General features: G+C 40.3%; 1 protein-coding gene across 1 annotated transcript in view; it reads right to left on the bottom strand.

Moving 5' to 3' along the window:
• kifap3a (kinesin-associated protein 3a) overlaps positions 1-26,252 on the bottom strand; it is a 218,747-nt gene that overhangs the window by 178,786 nt on the left and 13,709 nt on the right. The window contains exon 2 of the mRNA XM_043699509.1: positions 6,246-6,377. Coding sequence (XP_043555444.1) covers positions 6,246-6,377 — 132 coding nt within the window. The remainder of the gene's footprint in view (positions 1-6,245; positions 6,378-26,252) is intronic.

The following is a 26,252-nucleotide window of genomic DNA, read 5'->3' as shown; positions in this document are numbered from 1 at the left end:
AATTCATTGCCACAGAGTGCAGTGGAGGCTGGGACGCTAAATGTCTTCAAGGCAGAAATTGATAAATTCTTGATGTCACAAGGAATTAAGGGCTACGGGGAGAATGCGGGTAAGTGGAGTTGAAATGCCCATCAGCCATGATTGAATGGCGGAGTGGACTCAATGGGCCGAATGGCCTTACTTCCGCTCCTATATCTTATGGTCTTATGCAAGAGGAATATGATGGTTGCAAAGGAGAGAACAATTAGTTTTAAACATGTCAACAAGGGATACTCAGATAATTGGGATCCATGAAAACTTTTAAACATTGACATAATTAATACATATAAATCACATATAAATCACTTTTTAAGGCCACATAAGTTCAGGAACTATTACACTTGGAAAACAGGGGATGCTATTGGGATGAATATTGAGTCAGATGTTAAATTTAAATCCAAGACCAAGATACAAACGCAGTAAATAGTTTGTAACTGCCTGATTAAAATCTTCCAGCTTTGTGAATGTGAGACGGAAGTAAATAAGCTGTGATCTCACCGTTGTATTTATGATTTTTGCATGAAGAAGTCAGTTATTTTGAAAAAGAAATTAGTTAAATCTGTACCAATCCAAATTCTGTACTATCTTGGAAATTAATGCTTTCAAGTTGTGTTGTAGCCTTGATAATTGAGGATATTGATGAATTATTCAGTTTCTGATTGTGGGTGTCCAGATATTTCATCAACAAAATAAAAATAAAGGTATTGTAACTACCTGACTGTATCAGCTAATTAATGAGTTAGAGATTGAAAATAACAACTCCCTCAAAAACATGTTCAAAAAGAGCCCTCAAATCATTTTGACATTTGTTGGAAAGATAAATGGAACGTTGCCACTCATTGCAAAACAAATAAACATAGAGGGCAGTTTTCGGATATCATCCAGACCACATCTGATGCACTGTGCAAAGTTTTGGTCCTTATTTGAAAAAAGCTGTAACTGCTTTAGAATCAGTTCAGACAAGGTTCACCAACTCACACTTGGGGGGAAAAAAGGGCTGATCTTGTGAAGGAAGGTTGAACAGGTTAGACCAATATACATTGGACTTCAGAAAAATGAGAAGTGATCTTATTGAAACAAAATCTTGAGGTGACTGAACAAATGGATACCAGGAGGATGCACTCTCTTTTGGGGGAAGAATAAAATTAGGGACACTGTTTAAGAAAAATAAGTCTCTCTTTTAAGACTAGGATGAGGAAAATGTGTTTCTCTCAATCTTACATGTGTAAGATTCTCTTGTCCAGAAGGTAGTAGAGGGTGGGTCTTCATGGTTGAGTTAGGAAGATTTTTGATAATGGTCTGGAGTACAGACAGCAAAATGGAGCTGAGACTCTAAACAGATCAACCATGATCTTATGAATGGTAGAACAGGCTTGAAGGACCAGATGGTCTGCTCCTAAGTCCCATGTTCCTCAAGTACTTTGAGACTTCCAACAGTCATGAAAGGTGCAAATTTATTAATCAGTTTTGCTTCTTTCAAGTCACTTGGTTCCTCCACTGCTTCCAGGCTTTTTATCATTTCTTTCACATTCAGTTTAACTTTTTAGGTCCAAAGTAGATGAATTCATATCAGTCTACATGAAAGTGCACTTGCCAGAATTTCTCTTGCTATTTGACACGGATTTTTGTTACAAAATATTAGTTCAAAACATCATGTTAGACATACATATATATCTTTAACATTTTGGGGAGAACATTTTTCAAAGCAAAGAACAACCATAATGTTTGGTACATGTGCAAAGAGCAAGCTGCTTAGATGGAGACACTAAGTCTATCAAACTTTCAGACGGAAAGATCACATGGCCCAGTTTGTGGATGAAAAAGTATTGGATTTGTACATAATCAGACAGAACTTGCCACAGAGAGAAGTCTTTGCTTTTGCTTCATCTAAAACCCCGAAATACAAGTGTTGAAAACCACCGGAATACCTCACTACCACAAGTGAGGATTTTCAAATGAGAAATCTGAATCTATACCACAGCCTTCAGAAAAATAGAACACAGACAGCAATGGCCAAACCAGGAAAAAAGCCTATTACTAATGGCATGTATGGAAAGCAATTTCAGGGCTTGAATCCAGTTCTCCAGGCTCAGAGGTAGGGACTTTTCCACTGCGTCACAACAACCCAAATTCCCCAGGACAGTGTCCAAAGCCCAGATATCTTCAGCTGCTTCATTAATTATCTTCCCTCTAACATAAGACAGAACCAGGAATCCCCATTCATGACGACTCAGATGCTGATGCAATCAATGTCCAAATGCAGCAACATCTGGACAACATTCAGGCTTGGCAAGTAATATTCATTGAAGTGGCAAGTAATATTCATAGCACACAAGTGCCAGGCAATGACCATCTCCAACAGGATGGAATCTAACCATCACCCAATGATATTCAATGGCATCTAAATCCTGTATAAACAACATCCTGATAGCTCATGGCCAGAAAGTGAACTGGAGCAGCCATATAAATACTGTGGCTACAAGAGCAGATCAGTGGCCAGGAATTCTTCAGCAAATAACACACCTAGCCCTCCAGAACCTGTCCATCATCGACAGGCACAAGTCAAATGTGTGATGAAACAGTTTCCAATTACCTGGATAGGTGCATCTCTAATAACATTCAAGCAATATGCTAACCAGAACAAAACAGCGTGTTTGACTGGCATCTCATCCACCACCTTCAACCATCAATGCTCAGTTCATGCAGGGCATACCAGCATCTCCAAACCAATCATCATCCTGATATGGAACAATATCCTTCAATGCTGTTGGGCCAAAATCCTGGAACTTGCTTCATAACATCCCTGTGATAGCCATACAGCTCTAGGACTGTTGTGGTTTAAAAAGGCAGCTCACTGCCACATTCTCCAGGGTAATCAGGGATCGACAATAAATAACAGACTGATTAACAACCCCCATTTTCCACAAACCAAATTTAAAAGTTGTTAAAATGCACTGTACATGCATTATATTACAGTGGCAATTCTTACTGAAAAAATTGCTGTCAGAAATTGATTCTGAGGACAAGCAGCCTGTTTAGTACAGCAACATTTTAAAATAAGCCTGCCTGTTAAAACTGCATAAATGAGCCCCTTTTACAAACAGTAAAATATTTGTTTTCCTAAGCAGCAGCAGACACTTAAAAAAAAGACTCAGAATCACCAAAATGAAATTTACCATTATGTTCAAAATTAGCTTGGGTAATAAGAGATGCACTGTTAAAATTAAAATACTATTTCTCCCTGGTCAACAATCTTTCCCGAACTTAGGAAATCCTTCATCATTCAAATCTAATAAATTTGATGGTTGGGTAAGACAGTATCCTCTTTGTCAGACCATATCCACTTAATTAGTACTAATAAAGAAATGACTGTACACTCTACTTATTGGCCCAGAGGCGTATTCTCTATTATAATATTAATGAATTAGCCAACTTCCTTCACTGTTTCTACTTAATAAAAGTTGAACAAAAACTGATGTGAACAACTACCAATGTCAGCATAAAGAAATCAGACAAGAAAAATGAAAACTTGTCTTCCAAGATCAAAAGTAAATATCTTCTAAATATACATGAAAACAAAATTTTTTACATCGATGAGGGCTCAATATTTTCCTTGATTGTTTTTGGCTAAAAGGTGTATGGGAAACACATCATTTTCATAAAAATAAAACAAATTAATGTCTGATACAAGGGAAAATAGCATACATATTGACTAGAAATTACATCTATTTTGAATTCAAACAACAACAGAAACAAAAATATTTTATATCAGTCATACATATGCTCCACTCAGGACATGAAAAAATACTGATAAAACAATATCAAATCTGATACGATATTATTAAGTCATGATCAAATCTATATTGTTATGTATATGTAATTTCATGATTCACACTGTGATGACGCTCTTGTTTTAAGAGGTGAATTTTGCCCTTTCGTTTTGAAGAGCAGATTTAAGACAGAGTTATCAAGTTACATATTGAAAGCCCATCATATAAAGAGCTTGAGGTGCCTTGGAGATTTTCTTTTAAAAGTTGGAATAATAGCAGCAGCCTGAACAGGTGGGGCAAGCTCCCACAGAACCAGGATTTATAGTTTCATTTTTCAGTCGAGTTATTGCTGGGGTCTTGAAACTGGGTTTGGAAGCTACAGTACATCTCTCCTGGCTGGTGTCTCTCAATTTTCTTGATGTTTTTCTTCTCGGCTACTGCTAAAAACTGGGCATTCTCTTCCTGCTGCTAGAATTGCACGTGAGACAATCTGAATTTGCCTTTACCAAGGGTGTGTTTATGGGATATCATTACATTGGAACAATTACTGTTTAGTAGTGAAATAATTATTCTGTTAAGTTTTCCAATTTCATCTTTCTTTGGTTGTACATGTACAATTGCGTATGAATATAGTGTGTTTTGCTTCACAACTGGTAGTCTGACCAATCCAATTGCACCTGGAACACAATGCCTGGTACTTGCCTTTAAAATAAGAAAAAACTAGGGTCTCGGCCATCTTAATATATTGGGGAGATTAAACGGTCCATTACAGTACATTTTAGGAGTATAAAAGTTTGAGGATTTAGTTTTTTATAAATAAGTGAAAACACCCATTTTGAGAAGCAAGTGATAAGCAACCTAAAGTAATTGCAAATCAAAAGATGACCTAAGTTTATGTTCTAAGCTCACAGCAGGAAGTACTGGAAACAAAACAAAGAATACCTCTGAACTCCTGGGTGGAGACACAATGTCTAACATTCTCTGATTTGGAGTTTAAATTATTCATATGGTATCCCAGAACAAAGAGAAGGTTCGGGAATTATAAATAATTGATGTAAATCTCTACCATCCAAGTAGATGGGGGAATGGATTCGAGTAACATATTTCTTTAGTTTTGTGTTTTATCGGTCTGACACCACTCAGAAACAGGCTTTGAAGTCAGGAGCAGTTTGCAGAAGACACAATGTGCATCACTAACTATGAATCAGTGGCAGAGATCTATCAGGAACCAAGATGTTTGTGATTTGGAGTTACTCAGCAAATGTGTAATGGAGCCCATGCTTGAGTTATGAAGTCTGCAACCGAAGTGCAGAGAATGTGTTGGAGGATTTCACTAGGCTGAAGCTTGGAGGAGAACCCTAAGAAATCTCATACCCTTAAGAGTATCAGGACCAGTGCAGAGAATCATGGTGAACTGCTGAGAGCTGTGCTCTATCTTACTTTGCTCACAGGCGAAATGAAAGAATCCTCAAGATCCTGTGTACTGGGTGACTCAACTAGAGCAGGGGACATTCCGTTGAGAGTTTCAGGTTCAAAATATAATCAGTAATAAAATACACTATTAGGTTTGTAACTTTGTTCAACTAGTGTACAGTTAAAGTTTTTGTTAAATCATGACGTAACGTTCAACAACTTTTGTCCCAATTTTCAAAGGTAATGATGCAAAACTGTTTATCTCCTCTTCTACCCCAAGACTAAATCTTTCTTCTACATTACATTAGTAAGTGCACTTAAAAAGTGCATCATTGCTCTGGGATGTTCTGAAATTATGAAAAGCACTAGATAAAGACATGTCTTTCTTTAACCTTTACTAACTACTTTCCATAAATTAGATTTCCAGTGTAGGAACCCTGGATGCCTAACTATTTCTGCACCTTTCATTCCTGCTATAAATTCTGCCATATCAAAGTATTATCATATACTTACTGGTAAGATGAAAGAAAATTGAAAAATATGAAATTTGCACAGAAAACAGAGTGTGAAACAGAAGAATGGATGTCGAGCCAAGAAATGTACATGGGGAGATTCAGCGAATGGTGTGGAAGAGATCATTTACATTCAATCACTCCTTTCAAGAAAGAAAACAGCCAACGCCTAGAACAAATAACCTCCTTTGTAAAGTTCAGAGGTCTCCTGAAGATTGTAGACTTATTGCATTCTGTATTTATGCAACATATTTTCCATGTATTTCTTCAAGTGTTTCTTCTGTTGGGCAGCTTTCTCTTTATTGTAATTGCACTCCATTGCATGCTTGACATTTTGCATTCAGCCATTCCTTCATTAAGGATACCATGTAAATCCAAGTTACGACAACTGTATAACTGTTACAAATTTTTTAAAATTAATCGAAGTTTAATATGTGGATTTTTAAAAAATTTAATTATTTTTAAGAAGGTACATTGAGACAAGCAGAATAACTTGCTAGATGTTACTCACATTTTCTGACACTCCTTACGTTCTCCCAGCATGGTATCACCCATCTCACCCAAAATTGTGGCTTCAACTTCATAATGAACAACCAAAGCCTTCTCCGTTGGGTGGACATCTATGTTGCCTCCTTTGACTTTTCTGAAGAGAAACAAATAGCTGTTTAGATTTGGGGAAAAAAAACATACAAATTGATTTTGTATGAAAAAATACAATTACACAAGATTCAAATGTACTTATGTAGCAATCCATAGCAATGATTTTAAAACAAAATATTTCTCATCAGTTATAATGAATCTCATGGTCAGGGAAATATTCATACACTAAGTCAGTAAAATTAATACAGTTTTTAAAAATTTCCAAGATTATTTCATTGAATATTCTTGGACAAAACAGCTAACTCATTGTTCTACAGCTTCTCAAAATCACGGAATGATCCTATGGAATATTCTACTGCTACAGCATTCATGTTAAATATGTCAGTCCTCAATCTCGGAACAAATCTCTGAACCTCATGAATAAGGCATACTTCTATAATTCGAGACCACATCTTGTGTGGCTGACTTACTTGTATTCCAAAATATAGAAATTAAATATAAAATAATAGCTCAAAGTGATTAATTGGCACTAAACAAAGCAAAGGGTTGATGAAAGTCAGCCAAAGGCAAAAAAGCAACTGGTGTAAATCCAGACAGGAGATCCCAGGCTTGAAAACTGGCTTCATTCCATACTGACCATGCATTATGTGATGTAAGGTATATGATTTATATTCTTTGCTGTACTTTCAATAGTGTTTGGATTTTTGAACTAGTGGTGTTTGGGTTTGTGTATATGAGGATTTAAAGATTAGTTTGTGGTATTTCTGCAGCCATGATTAATTTTTAAACCAATATGAGAGTGTGTCCCTGGGATGGTAATTGGAATTTATTTGCATTGGGAGTGTTTTACAAATAAATAGAATAAATAAAAAAGAAGAGCTTGTTTTCTGTTTAGAAGGACTACGATTGCTTAGGGAATATAAATTTTTTATTATTAGATTCCTTACAGTGTGGAAACAGGCCCTTCGGCCCAACCAATCCACACCAACCCTCCGAAGAGTAACCCACCCAGACCCATTTCCTTCTGACTAATTAATCAATGTGCCAAAGATAACCTCAAGTTTGTGAATCAGACATTTGCGCATTTCGAGAACGTACTCTCATGCATGCTATTTTGGTCCAGATTGGGAGGCAATTTTAAGTCAGAAAATAAATACAGTTGCAGCAGTATCTTCCAAATGCTTAAATGGGCAATATATATGAGCTGTACATGTGAATACTAATACAGCTAGCTCACTGAACCATTAAGAACAATGCCTTTGTTTAAATTAAGTGAAATTGAAGAATATATCATGGGATTCATTTAAAAAATTTAAAATTGGTTACATTTGTTTATTTTTCATTTTTCTTCTTGCCATCAGCTATTTTCAACACCAACATTCAATGCTTCGCATACTTCAATATATAAGGCTTTAAGTTGAAACAGGGTGCAATAAAGGAAGGAGGTGTAGCACTCTTGGTCAAAGATAGTATCATTGCCCTTGAACAAGATACAGTTCCAGAATTAGATTCTATATGGCTAGAGGTGAGAAACAGGAGGAAAGTAGTAAACTTGTAAGATATTTACTGTCGACCTCCAAATAACAGGGAGGAAGCAGAAGTAGGCAGATTATGGGAGTCTGCAGAACAATTAGGGTTGTAATAGTCGGTGATTTACCCTAATGTAGACTGGGAACAATGTATTGTGGGACAAGACAGAAGAACTCCCTGCAGTGTAGGGGAACTTTCTGGAACCAATCCTACTGGGGGGAGGGGCACTGTGCTGGATCTAGTTCGAGGAATTGAGGCAGGCCAAGTGGAGAGCATCAGAGGAGGGCAGCATTTGGAAAATAGTGATCATATATAATAAGGTTCAAGATTAAGTTGAAAAGGATTTTTAAAAAGTCAATGATTAAGATTCCAGACTGGAAAAGGGCAGATTTTAGGGATCTAAAAGTTAATCTGGAGCACACTGACTGAAGATGCATTTTGATGGATAAAACAGTTGATGAAAAATGGGAGAGTTTCAAAAGATAAATTAATAGGGTGCAAGCTAGGTACATAGCTATGAGAAATAAATATGGAGTATCCAAAGCTAGAGTACCTTGGATGACTTAGGATATTGAAGAAAATGAGGAAGAAAAGAAAGCATACGATGCATACCAAAGTAATAATAGCAACAGAAATCAGCAAGAGTAGTTCAAATGCAGGAAAGTGTGTAAAGCTGGAATAAAGAAGGATCAGAGGAAGCATGAGTAAAGGGTGGCAGGTTAGACTAAAACAGAGTAAAATGTTCTTAAAGTATATAAATAATAAAAAAAATAAAGGATTCAAAGTTTGTGCGAAGATTTGTAGCTTGGGTGCTCGTTGTTGTGGTTCTGTTCGCCGAGCTGGAAGTTTTTGTTGCAAACGTTTTGTCCCCTGGCTAGGCGACATCATCAGTGCTTGGGAGCCTCCTGCGGAGCGCTTCTTTGATGTTTCCTCCGGTGTTTATAGTGGTCTGTCCCTGCCGCTTCCGGTTGTCAGTTTCAGCTGTCCGCTGTAGTGGTTGGTATATTGGGTCCAGGTCGATGTGTTTGTTGATGGAGTTTGTGGATGAATGCCATGCCTCTAGGAATTCCCTGGCTGTTCTCTGTCTGGCTTGCCTTATAATGGTAGTGTTGTCCCAGTCGAATTCATGTTGCTTGTTGTCTGCGTGTGTGGCTACTAAGGATAGCTGGTCGTGTCGTTTCGTGGCTAGTTGATGTTCATGTATGCGGATTGTTAGCTGTCTTCCTGTTTGTCCTATATAGTGTTTTGTGCAGTCCTTGCATGGTATTTTGTACACTACATTAGTTTTGCTCATGTTGGGTATCGGGTCCTTCGTTCTGGTGAGTTGTTGTCTGAGCGTGGCTGTTGGTTTGTGTGCCGTTATGACTCCTAGGGGTCGCAGTAGTCTGGCTGTCAGTTCTGAGATGCTCCTGATGTATGGTAGTGTGGTTAGTCCTTTAGGTTGTGGTATGTCCTCGTTCCGTGGTCTTTCTCTTAGGCATCTGTTGATGAAGTTGCGTGGGTATCCGTTTTTGGCGAATACCTTGTATAGGTGTTCCTCTTCTTCTTTTTGCAGTTCTGGTGTACTGCAGTGTGTTGTGGCCCTTTTGAATAGTGTCCTGATGCAGCTTCGTTTGTGTGTGTTGGGGTGGTTACTTTCATAGTTTAGGACTTGGTCTGTGTGTGTGGCTTTCCTGTATACCCTTGTAGTGAATTCTCCGTTCGGTGTTCTCTGTACCATCACGTCTAGGAATGGGAGTTGGCTATCCATTTCTTCTCTCGTGAATCGGATTCCTGTGAGTGTGGCGTTGATGATCCGGTGTGTTTTTTCTATTTCCGTGTTTTTAATGATTACAAACGTGTCATCGAATATCTGACCCAGAGTTTGGGTTGAATTTGTGGTAGGACTGTTTGTTCTAACCTTTGCATAACTGCCTCTGCTATGAGTCCCGAGATTGGTGATCCCATGGGTGTTCCGTTGATTTGTTCGTATATCGTATAAAGGCAGAATGACGGTCATCCTAGATAAATCTGATTACATCCAAAAAGCACAACAACTACTTGCAGATATCAACACCTACCAAATGAAGGAATTTGACCCCACACCACAACTCACCAATAGGATAAATAACACACTGAGGAATCTACAAAAAACGGACAGATAACCAGAGCTGACCTACAAAGAATGAAACCGGAAAGCAACAACACCCCCAGATTCTATGGATTACCTAAAGTACACAAACCAGACATCCCACTCAGACCCATAGTATCACTACCAGAGACACCACCATACAAACTGGCCAAAGAACTACAACAGAAACTGAAACACCTGGTCAGCAGATCCAAACACTCAAAACAATCAACACAGGAATTCTTGGACATCATCAGAAATATACACATAGACAAAGAAGAAACCATGATATCATTCGACGTGACGGCACTGTTTACTGTTCTGTATGTCCAGTAGGTTAGAGAAACAATAGCCAACCTACTGGACATACAGAACAGAAAACAGGACGCTGAACCTATCAACAAAGACGGCATACTTAAACTACTGGACTTGTGCCTCACAACACACCTTCACATTCAACAACCAGATATACGAACAAATCAACGGAACAACCATGGGCTCACCGATCTCTGGACTCATAGCAGAAGCAGTAATGCAAAGGTTAGAACAAACAGTCCTACCACAAATTCAACCCAAACTCTGGGCCAGATACGTTGATGACACCTTTGTAATCATTAAAAACACGGAAATAGAAAAAACACACCGGATCACCAACGCCACACTCACAGGAATCCGATCCACGAGAGAAGAAGAAAAGGATAGCCAACTCCCATTCCTAGACGTGATGGTACAGAGAACACCAAACGGAGAACTCACTACAAGGGTACACAGGAAAACCACACACACAGACCAAGTCCTTAGCCAGCCTGTATCTAATTAACACCTAATTAATCGTACATGTCAGCAAATTTATGTGACTATACTGTAGCTTTGTGTTATTTTATTGCCAGTATTTATCATTAAGAAGTACCCAACATGAGCAAGACGAATGTAGTGTACAAAATACTATGCAAGGACTGCACTAAACACTATATAGTACAAACAGGAAGACAGCTAACAATCCGCATACATGAACATCAACTGGCCACGAAACGACACGACCAGCTATCCTTAGTAGCCACACACGCAGACAACAAGCAACATGAATTCGACTGGGACAACACTACCATTATAGGGCAAGCCAGACAGAGAACAGCCAGGGAATTCCTAGAGGCATGGCATTCATCCACAAACTCCATCAACAAACACATCGACCTGGACCCAATATACCAACCACTACAGCGGACAGCTGAAACAGACAAACGGACGCGACAGGGACAGACCACTATAAACACCGGAGGAAACATCAAAGAAGCGCTTCGCATGAGGCTCCCAAGCACTGATGATGTCGCCTAGCCAGGGGACAAAACGTTTGCAACAAAAACTACCAGCTCGGCGAACAGAACCACAACAAATATAAAGGATAGAGTGGAGTCCATAACGGCTTTCCTGTCCCCTTGGTCCAGGGTGTACTCACATACATACAGATCACCATCATGCCCTCCAAATCCTCCATGACTTCCAGTTCCCCAGCCCCCAATTCCTCATCTTCAACATGGACATCCAGTCTCTGTACACGTCCATCCACCATGATGAAGGCCTCCAAGCTCATCATTTCTTCCTTGCCCTCTGACCCAACCAAGTATCCTTCCACTGACACAGTCATTCGATTGGGTGAACTGGTCCTCACCCTCAACAATTTCTCCTTCGAATCCTCCCACTTCCTTCAGACCAAGAGGGTAGCCATGGGCACCCACATGGGTCCACTATGCCTGCCCCTTCGTCTATCTTCTGCAGCTATACCAGCGCCATTCCCCATCTTTTCCTCCATTACATCGATGACTGTATTGGCTCCACCTCGTGCTCCCACGAGGAAGTTGAACAGTTCAGCAACTTCATGAGCACCTTCCATCCTGACCTCAAGTTCATCTGGATCATCTCAGACACCTCCCTCCCCATCTTCATTTCTGGTGACCAACTAAACACTGACAACTACTTCAAACCCACCAACTTCCACAGATACCTGGACTACACCTCCTCCCACCCCCAACTCCTGTAAAAAACACTATCCCTTACTCCGAATTCCACCGCATCTGCTCCCAAGAGGAGCAACCCCACTCCAGAACATCCCAAATGACAGACTTCAAGGACCGCAATTTCCCCTCCCATGTTGTCAACAATGCCCGTCCACGCATCTCCAAGTCCTGCATCGCCACCCTTGAACCCCACCCCTCCAATCGCAACAAGGACAGAATCCTGGAGATAAAAGCAAATTACTATGGATGCTGGAATCTGAAACCAAAAGAGAAAATGCTGGAAAATCTCAGCAGGTCTGGCAGCATCTGTAAGGAGAGAAAAGAGCTGACGTTTCGAGTCTAACTGATCCTTTGTCAAAGCAAGGACAGAATGCCCCTGGTCCTCACCTTCTACCCTACCAATCATCGGAAACAACACATCATCCTCTGCCATTTTCGCAAATTAGAGTCAGACCCCACCACCAGAGATACATTTCCCGTTCCACCCCTTTTAGCATTCCTCAGACACCATTCCCTCCGTGATTCCCTCATTAGGTCCACAACCCCCCACCAACCGACCCTTCATTCCTGGCACCTTCCCTTGTCACTGTGACAGATGTAAATCCTGTGCCCACACCTCCCTCCTCACCTCCATCCAAGGCCCCATAGGATCTCTCCACAACCAACAGAGATTTTCCTGCAACTCCAAACACCTCATCTATTGTGTCCGTTGCTCTCGATGTGCTCTCCTCTACATTGGGGAGACAGGATGCCAACTTGCAGAACATTTCAGAGAACATTTCTAGTACACACACACACACACCAATCAATCCCACCACCCTGTGGCTGAACACCAATTCCCTCTCCCATTCCACCAAGGACATGCAAGTCCTGGGCCTCCGCCACTGCCAAATCCTAGCCACCGGAGGAAGAACACCTCATTTACTGCCTTGGGACCCTTCAACGACATGGGATTAATGTCGATTTCACCAATTTTCTCATCTCCCCTCCCCCTACCTTATCCCAGATCCAACCCTCCATCTTGGCACTGCCCTCTTGAACTGTCCTACTTGCCTATCTTCCTTCCCACCTGTCCGCTCCACCCTCCACTCCAACCTATCACCATCACACCCCACCTTGACCTACCTATCGCATTCCCAGTTACCTTTCCCTCAGCTCCCATTTATCTCTCAGTCTCCTTGGTGGTAACCCCCCACCTTCCATTTATCTCTCAATCTCCTTGGTGGTACCTCCCCCCCCACCCCCCACTACACACATGCCTGATGAAGAGATTATGCTTAAAACATCAACTCTCCCACTTCTCCAATGCTGCCTGACTGGCTGTGCTTTTCCAGCACATTTTTTGACTCTGATCTCCAGCATCGCAGTCCTCATTTTCTCCCATACAGAACAAGCAGGCTAAGCTGCTCACTGAAGCAAAGGATATTACAGAGATACTAAATGAATATTTTGCTTCTGCCTTTAACAAATTAGAAGATGGTGACAATGGCCTAATTGAACATGTTAGTGCTGAGCACTGAACAGTAGTTTAAAAAAAGTGCTGAGAAGGCTAGTAAGCACTTCAAGTAGAGAAATCAGCAGGTCCAGATGGAATACATCCTAGATTGCTGAGAGTTAATGGAGCAAATTTGGGAGACATCAACAGAAATTTTCCAGGCCTCTCTGAACACAAAATTAGTCCCAGGAGACTGGAGCATTGCAAATATGACTTTGTTGTCTAAGAAAGTGACACAGGATAACCTGGGAAACTACAGATCTGTCAGCTTGACATCAATAGCGGGGAATACTGATGGAGGCCATAATATAGGATAGGGTAAATACACATTTTCAGAAACATAAGATAATACTAGACAGTGAATGCGGCTTTGTCAAGGGCAGGTCATGTCTGACAAATTTAATGGAGTTTTTTGACAGGCAGTGGATGAGGTAGTGCTGTGGATGTTGTATATTTGGACTTGCAAAAAGCATTTGATACGGTGCCATATGGCAGGCTGGTTAGCAAATTAGAGATCTTTAGGTATGATGGGTTCTTGGCAGTATGAATTAGAAGTTGACTAAAAGATAGGAAACAGTAGGTATAGATGGGCATTTCTCAGATTGGACAGGAGTTGAAAATGGTGTCCCCCAGGAATCACTTTTTCTGATTTATATTAACAATTTGGAAATGGGTGTTAAGGGCAAAATTTGTACATGACACTAAGCTAGGGAGAATGGTGAATTGTGAGGATGACGTTGAGTGACTTCAGAGGGACAGTCACAAATGAGCAGACACCTGGCAAACAAATTTCAATGCAGAGAAATGCAAGGTAATGCATTTTGGTAGAAGAAACAGAGATAATACAGGTATAACATTGAAGGGAGTACAGGAGCAGAGGGAGCTCAGGGTCCATATGCATTATTCCCTGAAGGTGACCAGGAAAGTTGAAAGAGTTGCCAAGGCAGCTGTTGGGATCCTTGGGTTTATAAATAGAGGCGTAGAGTATAAAAGCAAGGAAGTGATGCTTCATCTCTACAAATCAACGGTCAGACCACATTTGGAGTATTGTGCTCAGTTATGAGCACCTTATTTATGGAAGGATGCTGAAGCACTGAAGACAGTTCATAGGAGATTTATGAAAATGAGACCAGGAATTAAGGATTTTAGACACAAGGAGAAATTGGAGACATTACACTTGTTCACCTTGGAACAAAGAAGATTGATTGGTGACCTTACTGAGGTGTTCAAAATTTTGACAGGAGAATATTCTGTGTCCACTACTTGGTATGTCAGTAACTGGGGGGGTCGCAATTTCAAGACTGTCAGCAAAACAGCTAGGAGTGAGACGAGGAGGAATTTCTTAACTCAAAAGTTATTATGATTAGCAATGCATTGCTTAGGACAGGTGGTTTTAAAAGACAGCTGGATATCTATTTGAAAGTAACGAAGTTAAAAGGTCTACAGAGATAGAGTTGGAGAGTGGGTCTATCTGGGCAGCTCTTTCAGCTGCCAGTACAAAAACAATGGGTCAAATGGCATCCTTCTATACTGTAATATTCTTTGTCACTGAGGGAAAGAAAGCAAATAGTTTGCATTTTTGAGTACTCCAGCAATGTGAAGAATGTTAAGCATAACCAATTATATGCCAGCATTTAAACATCATCAAATAAATCGAACAAGTATACATTTCAAAAGCTTCCTCACTTTTATTAAGCGATTTAAAATGTGTATCCTGAAGAGTTTGACTTTTGTTCCATATTCCACTAGTCTGCTTACCTGGCAACTTTTAAATTCCCAGTGAATAGAAGCCTAACCAACATATTGATATAAAATTCAAATATATTCTTCAACTGCATTTTTATAAAAACAGAAAAATTAAACAATTAACAACAGTTTAAATTATAATTTTCTTTAATAAAGTTTTAACTTGCATAATCCCACAGTGACCACAACAACAAGGATAATTAAAACAGATTTTATATAGCCACCTAACACATCTTAAGACATTTCTTAGACTGTCCCTGGGGTTGTGCACTAGAAGTCAAGCCTGGAGTGTCATAAATGTGAAAAGATTTAAGCGAACTATTCAAAATTGCCAACTTACCTGACTGATGAACACAGGTTAAAAAAAAAATCAGATTTCTGTACCTAACAAGAAAACAGCTATTTATTGCAAACACATTGCTTTTAAACAGAAGGCAGAAAAGAAATACACTTTGCTAACTTACAACTCAACTCTAGCCCTTTTTTAAAAACTCCCCCACACACAGAAATAGACACAAAGAGGCAAGAAAGAATACTAATATTACAGTTAGGAAAAGAACAAATCAGTGAAGCACACTTCTGGTTCCAGTCTAGATTACAGGCAATGAGATGTGTTCTGCTCAGGGTCAAAAGGAGTCAGAAGGGAATTAAAGGAAAACAAGGTTGTGGACACACCAATTTGTAACCTTTCATTCACCAGCTGAGAATTTACACCCTTTAAATAAGGGAACTTTGCAGAAAGAGAAAGTAGGATTCGGGGTTTGCTTTATCTTCTTCACTCTCAGGCGGAAAACCTGAGATGTTTTCTCCTTCATGGGCTGGACAATACAGCAGAACCATGCAAACCCAAAGTTGTAGCCGCTTGTCTAGGAGCCTAGCGTGAAATTGTTACTATACGGAGTATTCCTGAACTCTCACGATTGATTAGTTTTTCAACCAGGATCAGAAGTTTGTCACTGGACAAAACTGCTCCTGGAAACAGAAGCGAGGTCTGTATCATCCTTCCCCACTTATTTAATCAGAGAAACAGAGATATAACACAATGAACCCCAGTAACTCTTTTATATTGCTGCATCATTTTCACAGTCCCTTGGTTTAAGGTAGCACTGTAAAGACAAAATTCATTTTCTTCTTTGTGTTGGATTGTTGACCAAGACAGGAAAAGGCCCATTTGAAGACTATGGTATGTGGAAGGAGTTGCTGTACTTTTCAAAAGAATTTACTATAACTCGATTGTGAACCGAGGTTTGTGTGCAGCATAAGATTCATTCAGCAACAGATCACTGTCTGGTTAGTACAAATTCATACAATCCCTACAGTGTGGAAACAGGCTATTCAACCTAAGTCCACATCGACTCTCTGAAAAGCATCCCACCCAGACTCACCCCCCGCCAAAAAGCCCTGCACCTCACATGGCCAATCTATCCAACCTACACATCACTGGACACTCAGCAATTCAGCATGGCCAACCCATCTAACCTGCATATCTTTAGACTGTGGGAGAAAATTGAGAGCACCCAGTGAAACCCACGTAGACATGGGGAGACGGTCTTGCGTGGAGTCTGCACAGCCATCATGCTGCCCCAAAATGCAAACAGTTGTAGATCATCCACCTAACGACAACTCTTTAATTGACACCTGAGTAGGTGAACAGTCAGGACGTTTACAACAGGGGGAAAGAAGTCTCTGGACAGCTTAAGAATTAGGTTGAGTGTCTCTATCCCTTCAGCTCATTGCATCTGTGGTCAAAAACAAGCACCTTACAATTCTAATCCCATTTTTTAGCAGTTGGTGCACTATCATTTTTGCCTTGGCATCACAAGTACATATCAAAATATTATTTAAATGTTATGACGCTTCTGCTACTACCAGCCTTACAAACACTAAGTTTCAGGTTCCACTGCCCTCTGGGTGAAAACAATTTTTCCTCACATCCTATCTTAAACATCCAGTCCCTTACCTTAAATCTGTGCCCCTTGGTCAGTGATCCCTCCTCTGAGGTGCACAGTTCCTTCCTGACTACCCAATGTCAGCTCATAATTTATATAATTTCAATTATGACCTCTCTCAATCTCTTCTGCTCCAAGAAAAACAATTCCAATCTATCCAATCTCTCTTCACAACTAAAACTCTCCCAAAAGACAACACCCTGGTAAATTTCCTCTGTACCCTCTCCAAAGCAATGACATTCCTATATTGTGGATTCCAAAACTGTAAATAACACTCTAGCTGTGACCAAACCAATATTTTATTCAGTTCCAACATAACCTCCCTGCTCTTAAAATCAATGCCTCTGCTAAATTAAGGCAAACATCCCAAATGGCTTCTTAACGACATTACCCACCTGTCCCACTAGCTTAAGGGCCTGGTGGACATGCACACCAAGGTCCCTCCGATCCTCAGTACTTCCCAGGGTCCTACCATTCATAATGTATTCCCTTGCCTTGTTTGTGCTGTCTATGTACATCACCTCACACTGATCCAGATTAAATTTCATTTGCAACTGATCAGCCCATCTGTATCCTCCTGTAATCCAAGGCCATCCTTCTCACCAAGTTATCAACCCACCAATTTTTGGATCATCTGCAAACCTACTGACCAACCCTTATACATTCAAGTCTACCATTTACAATTATCACAAATAGCAAGACCACTACACTGCTCCCTCAGGAATCCCACTGATTACAGGTTTCCAGTCACAGCCCTTGACGATTACCTTCCAATTACCCACATTTCCTTGGATCCCATGGGTACAACCTTTACAATTAAACTATCATGCAGGACTTTATAAATAGCCTCGCTAAAGTCCAGGCAGACCACGTCAAAAGCATTTCCCCCACCTCAAGACCTCTTCAAAAAACTTCAATCAAATTGGTCAGACATGACCTACTCTTAAAACACCTTTTTTTTAAACTCTTCTTGATTAATCTCAGTCTTGCTAAATGCAGATTAATTCTGTCCTTCAGAAGTGCTCAAGAAACTTAGTTCTGACAACATCATGACTAACAAACTTCTGGAATTTTTTTGAAGAGGGAAGAAAAAAAGCTTGCTGAGAGCACTGCTGCTTTAGTGGTGTACACACATTTCCAAAAGACATTCAAATGTAGTACCGCACTACAAACTTATGAGAAAATCTATACTCATGGAATAAATGGGACAGTAACAACATGGATACAAATCGGCTAGGGATCAGAAACAAAAAGTAATATCTCATGGATTTGCTTCGGGCTGGAGGAAGATTTCTCACACAGTTACCCTGTGGTCAATTCTGGCACATGTGCTTTTCCTTATATTTACTAATACTGCAGATTCTGGCATAGAGGGGCAATTTCTAAGTTTGTGGATGATTCAAAACTAGGAAGCATTGTAAACTTTGAGGAAGACAGTGGCAAACTACAAAAGAACATTGACAAGTTGGAGTGAACTGATTGGTGGCAGATGAAATTTATTACAGAGAAGTGTGAGATGCTAAGTTTTGGTAGAACATAAGCATACCGCATAAAATAAACATGATTCGGAGATGCCGGTGTTGGACTGGGGTGTGCAAAGTTAAAAATCACACAACACCAGGTTATAGTCCAACAGGTTTGATTGGAAGCACACTAGCTTTCGGAGCGACGCTCCTTCATCCCTCCACAATCACCTGATGAAGGAGCGTCGCTCCGAAAGCTAGTGTGCTTCCAATTAAACCTGTTGGACTATAACCTGGTGTTGTGTGATTTTTAACAGCATAAAATAAAGAGAGCTACCATTAAAGACGCACAAGAACAGAGATACCTGAGTGTACGCGAGCATAAGTCATTAAATGTGGCAGGACGGGTAAAGCAAGCAGTAACTGAAGTTTGCTGTACCCTAGGATTATTAATAAGGGTATAGCATTGAGTTGATGCTGCACTTTTACATGACACAGTTAGCCCTCAGTTCAAGTACTGTCTGCAATTCTGGGTGCCACACATTAGAAATGTGAACATATTGAAGAGAGAGCAGAAGAGATTTACATAATATATTCCAGGAATAACAACCTTCATTTATGAAGGTAATTGGGAGAAATTGGGACCGTCTTTCTTGAAGAGGAGAAGGCTAAGACGATATTAGATTTTCAAAAACTTTAAAATCATGAGAGCCTGGACAGATTAGACAGGAAGAAAATTCATTTGTAAAAAGCTTGAAAACAAGTGGGCACAGGTTTCAAGAAATTTATAAAAGAAACAATACAATGTGAGAACAAAAAGCCTTCTTATAGCAATTAGGATTTGGATGCACTCTTAGAAATTAGTGAAGGCAGGTTCAATTAAGGTAGTTAAGAGGTCATCAATGCTCATTTAAATAGAAAGAACATGCAGGGTTATTGAAATAGGGCAGAAGATTGGCACAGACATAAAGAAATTTGCATAAGAAGCAAATGCGATGTGAGGGGGAAAAAAGACTTCAATGAGTAGTTAGGATCTGGAATACACAGCTGAAAGTGTGGTGGTGATAGGTTCAATTTAGGCATTCAAGTGGAATGTTTATTTAAATAGAAAAATGTTCAAGGTTATGGGGGAAAGGCAAGAGAATGCCATTAAGCCCTCAGAGAAAAAGACACAAGATTCCTTAGTTTAAAACAGAATTTTCTCTTCACAAACTCTAACAAAGCAAACATATGTAATACCATCTTAGGTAACCTCCTATATTGTCAAATCAGAATCAACATTAGTTAAACATGTGTGGTTTATTGTGGTAAATTGTGGTTTATTATATACATTTAATGGCAGATAAAGCTCAAAACAGATCTCGTGAATTGACTTAATAATCTATTCGGCAAGTAAGTCATCAAACTCAGTCACAAAGGCCTTCAAAACTCTGTCTTTCTTCATTAGGAATTAAACCCTTCTTCTGATCCCCATCAACAGCAGAACACAATCAACTTCAAGTTCCACACGCCTTCACCAAAAATGGCACACATCCACAGAACGTCAACTTGGTTTGCAAAGTGCAAATCCACCAATGTGATGTAACATAAACAGCAGCCAAATATGTACTTGCTTATTGTCCACTGTCTCTGTATTGTTAAACTTGTCCATACTGCACAACTGGACTCATTTACTACCAAGATCCAAGACCGCTTGGATTCTTTCATATGCTTTTAATTAGGTTCACTCTCTCCACGGTTTTGGTTTCCAATCTCAATTTCTGTCTTACTTTCCTTAGGAACTGGAAGGATTAGTTTCCTTTACCAGTATTCCTTTGCAGTTTTTTTTCCAATTAGGGTCTAGCTCAAATTATTACAAGCTTTTAAACTACAGACTCCAAGACAACATGGATTTTTTTTTGTCTTGTTGAAAGCCACATCCATTTTTCTCTTGGCATTATACTATCACAAACAAGTCTAGCAAATGCACCTCTCCATCTTCCCTCAACCTTTTCTAAATAAGTTATAATCTATATTATATGATTCCTAATCCTGATTTTGCAGTAGCCATAACTTTGCTTCTTACCATGCCTAGTTCATTCCTAGGCATGGTTGCTTCCAGTTCCTGTCTTCCTATGAACATTGTGCACATTCTTGCAAAATGTAAAGTTGCTATAGTCCCAGGTGATCATAGGCAATTCTCTCATTAGAGAAAGATGACTGGTGATGAGTTAAGGAAAATCCCAAAGCCTGTTGTTCGGATAGAAGGGTAACTAGAGAAAGGGTTGGCCCACTCAAGGACTAAGGAGGAAAGTTATGCATGGATTCAGAGAAAATGGGTGATATTCTTAATGAGTACTTTGCATCGAGGAGAGGGACATGAAGGATGTTGAGGTTAGGGATAGATGTTTGATTACTCTAGGTCAAGTCGGCATGAGGGAGGTGGTGTTGGGTATGCTAAAAGGCATTAAGGTAGACAAGTCCTCAGGTTCGGATGGGATCTATCCCAGATCACTGAGGAAAGACGGAGAGGAAATAGCTAGGGCTTTAACAGGTATCTTTGCAGCATTCTTGAACACAGATGAGGTCCTGGAGAACTGGAAAATTGCTAATGTTGTCCTCTTGTTTAAGAGTAGCAAGGTGATCCAGATAATTATAGACAAGTGAGCCTGATGTCAGTGGTAGGGAAGCTGCAGGAGAAGATACTGAGGGATAGGATCTATTTACATTTGGAAGAAAATGGCCTCGTCAGGGATAAGCAGCTTGGTTTTGTGCAGGAAAGGTCATGTCTTACCAACTTTATAGAATTCTTTCAGGAAGTGACAAAGTTGATTGATGAGGGAAGGACTGTAGATGTCATATACATGGACTTCAGTAAGTTGTTTGAGAAGGTTCCCCATAGTAGGCTGATGGAGAAAGTGAAGTTACATGGGTCCAGGGTGTACTAGCTAGATGGATTGAGAACTGGCTGGGCAGCAGGAGACAGACAGTAGTAGTGGAAGGTAGTTTCTCAAAATGGAGAACCATGACCAGTGGTGTTCCACAGGGATCAGTGTTGGGACCACTGTTGTTTGTGATATGCATAAATAATGTGGAGGACAGTATAGGTGGCCTCATTAGCAAGTTTGCAGATAACATTAAGATTGTTGAAGGAACAGATACTGAAGGGGACTGTCAGAGAATACAGCAGAATACAGATAGATTGGAGTGTTGGGCAGAGAAATGGCAGATAGAGATCAATCTGGGTAAATGTGAGGCAATGCATTTTGGAAGATCCAATTCAAGAGTGAACTACACAGTAAATGGAAAACTGATGTACAGAGAGGTCTGGGAGTTCAGGTCCATTGTACCCTGAAGGTGGCAACGCAGGTCAATAGAGTGGTCAAGAAGGCATACAGCATGCATTCCTTCATCGGACGGGGTATGGAGTACAAGAGTTGACAGGTCATGTTACAGTTATATAGGATTTGGTACTATTTGAAGTACTGTGTACAGTTCTAGTCACCACATTACCAAAAAGGATACGGATACTTTGGAGGGGGTGCAGAGGTGGTTCACCAGGATGTGGTCTGGTATGGAAGGCACTAGCTATGAAGACAGGATGAGTAGATTAGGATTATTTTAATTAGAAAGACAGAGGTTGAGGGGGGACTGATTGAGGTCCACATAATCAAGAGAGGTATAAACAGGGTGGAGATCATGAATCTTTCTCCCCCTCGAGTAGGGGATTCAATTACTAGGGGTCACGAGTTCAAGGTGAGAGGGGAAAAGTTTAAGGGAGATATGCTTGGCAAGTTCTTTACGGAGACGGTGGTGGGGGCCCGGAACGCGTTGCCAGGAAAGGTGAAGTAGACAGGCACGATAGCGCCATTTAAGATGTATCTGGACAGATACATGAATGGGCAGAGAGCAGAGGGGTACAGAACATTAGAAAAACTGGTTTAGACAGAGGATCTGGATCAGCTCAGGCTTGGAGGGCCGAAAGGTCTTTTCCTGTCCAGTAATATTCTTTGCTCTCTTTGTTCTTTGAGTTTAACCTGGGGTTGGACCTTCATGATAACCTGTCAAGCCAGTGACACCCACATTCCTTTGACAAACAAGGACAAAACAAAATTACTGGTTCATATCCTGTGCCTTTTTTGAATTAGCAAATCTTGAGTTTATTGCTCTCTCCATGGCAATGCCTCAGTCAATCAGAATCATTTTCAAATTAGCAGCACCCTTTTCTTCTGTACTATAATTGGTCAGAAAGTTTTGAAATTTGGTTCTCTTGCATTTGCCCTGATGAATAAAAGACAAGCAGTTTTGGCAACATCCCTTTTTCAGCAATGCTAGTTTATGGAAATGTCATAAGAACCTAACATCAAAAATATAAAGAGTTAATGAAGAAATTTTGGGGGAGCAATGGCACAGTGGTATGATCACTGGGCTCTTAATCCAGAGCACCGGATTGACTGGGGACCAAATCCCAGCATGGAAGAAATTGGAATTTGAGTTCAATAAAAATCTAAAATTACAAGTCAACCGATGACCACAAAACCATTATCGTTCAAAGGAAAAACCCATCTGGTCCACTAATGTCCTTTACGGAAGGAAATGTATCTGTATCTGGCCTGACCAACATGTGACTCCAGATCCACAACAACATTGTTAATGTCTAGCAAGCCACTCAATTGTAGTAAGTTTCAAAAAAAGAAAAATCTCGATAAAAGAAACCAGAAACACCACTTCCCAAACACAGCCATGTCAACCCTGCAGAGTCCAGCTGACTAATATCTGGAGGCTAGTGCCAAAATTGAGAAAACTGTCTCACATGCTAGTGAAGTAACAGCCTGACATAATCACACTCTCAGAATCATACCTTACAACATCCCAGACACCATCACAATATCTGGGTATGTGCTATCAGCAGGAGGTGGCTGGCCTGGCAAACCTCAATATTGACTCCAGCGCCCATGCAGTCTCATAGCATCAGGTCCAACATGGGTACCTACTGATTACCACAGACTACCCCACCCTTTGCTGATGAATCAGTACTCCTCTACGTTGAGCACTTCTTAGATGAAGCACTGAGTGCGGCAAATGTGCAGAATGTACTCTGGGGGGGCTTCAATGTCCACCACCAGGAGTGGTTCAGCAACACCACTATTGATCAAGCTGGTTGAGTCCTAAAGGACATAGCTACTGGACTGGGACTGCAACAACTACAAAGAAAACCAATGGGAAAATTACATTTGACCTCATATGGACCAAACTTCAAACATATTTAGCAATTCAAAACTGGGCATCCATAAATCCTGTGGACCATCAGCAGCAACAGAATTGTACACAACACAATCTGCAATGTAATACCTCAGCATTATCTCCTATTTAAGCATTACCATCTCGACAGGGAAACAGCCCTAGTTCAATGAAAAGTGAAGGACAGCAAGGCAAGTGCAGTACCATGCACACTGAAAAATGGGGTTTCAACCTGGCAAATCTATACAACAGAACTACTTGCATGTCAAACATCATAAGCAACAAATGACGGACACGGCAACAAACCCATTGGATCTAAGCTCTACATTCCTGCCACAAGCCACGAATGGTAGTGCACAATTAAACAACTCACTGGAGGAGGCAGCTCCACTAATACCCCATCTTTAATAAGGGGGTGTGCCCAAGTACACTAGTGCAAACAAAAAGACTGAAGCATTCACAATCTTCAGCAAGTAGTGCTAAGTGCATGATTCCTCTCAGCCTCCTCCAATGGTGCCCAGCATCACAGATGCTAGTCTTTGGTCAATTTGATTCACATGATATCAGGAAATTATTGGAGGCACTAGATACAGTGCACTTACCTGGGTGAGTGTAGCTCCAACAACACTTGAGGAGCTTGACACCACCCAGGACAAAGCAGTCTGCTCGATTGGCACCATATCCCACAAACATCCTCTGTCTTCACCATCAACACTCACCAACAGCAGTGTGTACCATCAACAAGCAGCACTGCAGAAATTCACCAAAGCTCCTTATGTAGCACCTTCCAAACACACGACCACTTCCAACAAGAACCAAAGCTGAAGATACTTGGGAACACCAGCACCTGCAAGATCTCGTCCAAGCCATTCACCATCCTGACATGGAAATCTATCACTGTTCCTACTCGGATTGTTGAGTCACAATCCTAGAATTTCCTTCCTAACAGTATTGTGGGTATACCTACAGAACATGGGACTGCAGGGGTTCGAGAAGGCAGCTCACCACTACCTTCTCAATGGCAACTAGTGACGGGCAATAAATGCCAGCCCAGCCAGTAATGCCCACATCCCAAGAACAAAAAAACTCTGAAACTTACAAGTTATTAAACGTGAATTCAAAATACAGGTCGAAACTGAAAGTGTATTTCTCACATACTATTATAGTTTCAGACAAGTGGAAAGATAAGCATTCCAGTTAGAGGCTAACTCTGTTTCACTCATTAACAGCAGCAGGAGGCTAAATCAAACAAGAGATCGCTGAATCAAAGGGTAGTAACTTTACTGAAAACCTGGTGATTCAATCCTCAAAAAAGTAGGCTGGTTACACATTGAAAGTCAAATCATTAAAAATTTTAATAACATGCAAAAATGGCACTGGCTTACAGTGGTAGCAAGCCTATTTCAAAGTCAACATCATGAAAAAGATGATTTTTGTTGGAAATTGTGAAGTAGAAAATAGATAAAACATCTTGTGAAAACAGCATTCTATACAGTCAAGTATTTCAAATTAATCAATGTATACATTCTCAATAAAATTAATCACGCTACATTACATATTTGTCTACCTTCCAAAGAACATAGGTTAAGAATCATAGAATCCCCACACTGCAGAAAGTAGTAATTTGGCCCATCACGTTTGCACCAAATCTCTGAAGTGCATTCTCACTCTCACAACCCCATATGGGGCTTTTACCATGGCCAATCTACCTAACCTGCACATCTCTGGACATTACAGGGCAATTTTTCACATGCCCAATCCAGCTAATCTGCACATCTTTGGACTATGGGAGGAAACCAGGGCATCTGGAAAAAACTCACACAGACATGGGGAGAACATACAAACTCCAAAGTTACTTTTGATGTGTTGGTGTAAAAAAAAACAAATCAATGCTTATACAGTTCATGACTACCAGCTCAAATTTATTGAAGAACAGTTTTCATTACAAAGTGATTTTGGCCACACAGTAAAAATAAAGACATTTTTCATTGAAATGTGTGTTAGACCTAACTTAATACTTTATACTTCAATGGTATGGTAATTATTCTAATCACTCACCCACCGTTTCCAGAATCTTAAACACAGATTTAAGGAATAACAACTAGGCTTACTCCTTTCTTAAGTGATAATGCATTGACATGAATTCTATTTCAGTCATTTATTTCTAACTATAACTGGACAGGTAGTGGAAGAAGCAAAGTGAGCAAGTGAAGGTGAGCTCGGAAAATATCAAGGAGGTAAGAAGGGTCACAGATGCTCAAATAATTGGAAACAGCAGGAGAAAAGAATTCAGGGGCCAAAAATGATTAAAAAGACATCTGGGAAAATACTTTTGCCAGGACTAACAATGGAAGACATGGAAGCAGAAGAAAGAAAACACACGCAAGGAT

Source organism: Chiloscyllium plagiosum, chromosome 11 (assembly GCF_004010195.1).
Source record: "Chiloscyllium plagiosum isolate BGI_BamShark_2017 chromosome 11, ASM401019v2, whole genome shotgun sequence".
In the NCBI taxonomy this organism is placed as follows: Eukaryota; Metazoa; Chordata; class Chondrichthyes; order Orectolobiformes; family Hemiscylliidae; genus Chiloscyllium; species Chiloscyllium plagiosum.
The sequence above is the reverse complement of the archived record's forward strand: the minus strand, read 5'-3'. Positions and strand labels throughout refer to the sequence as shown.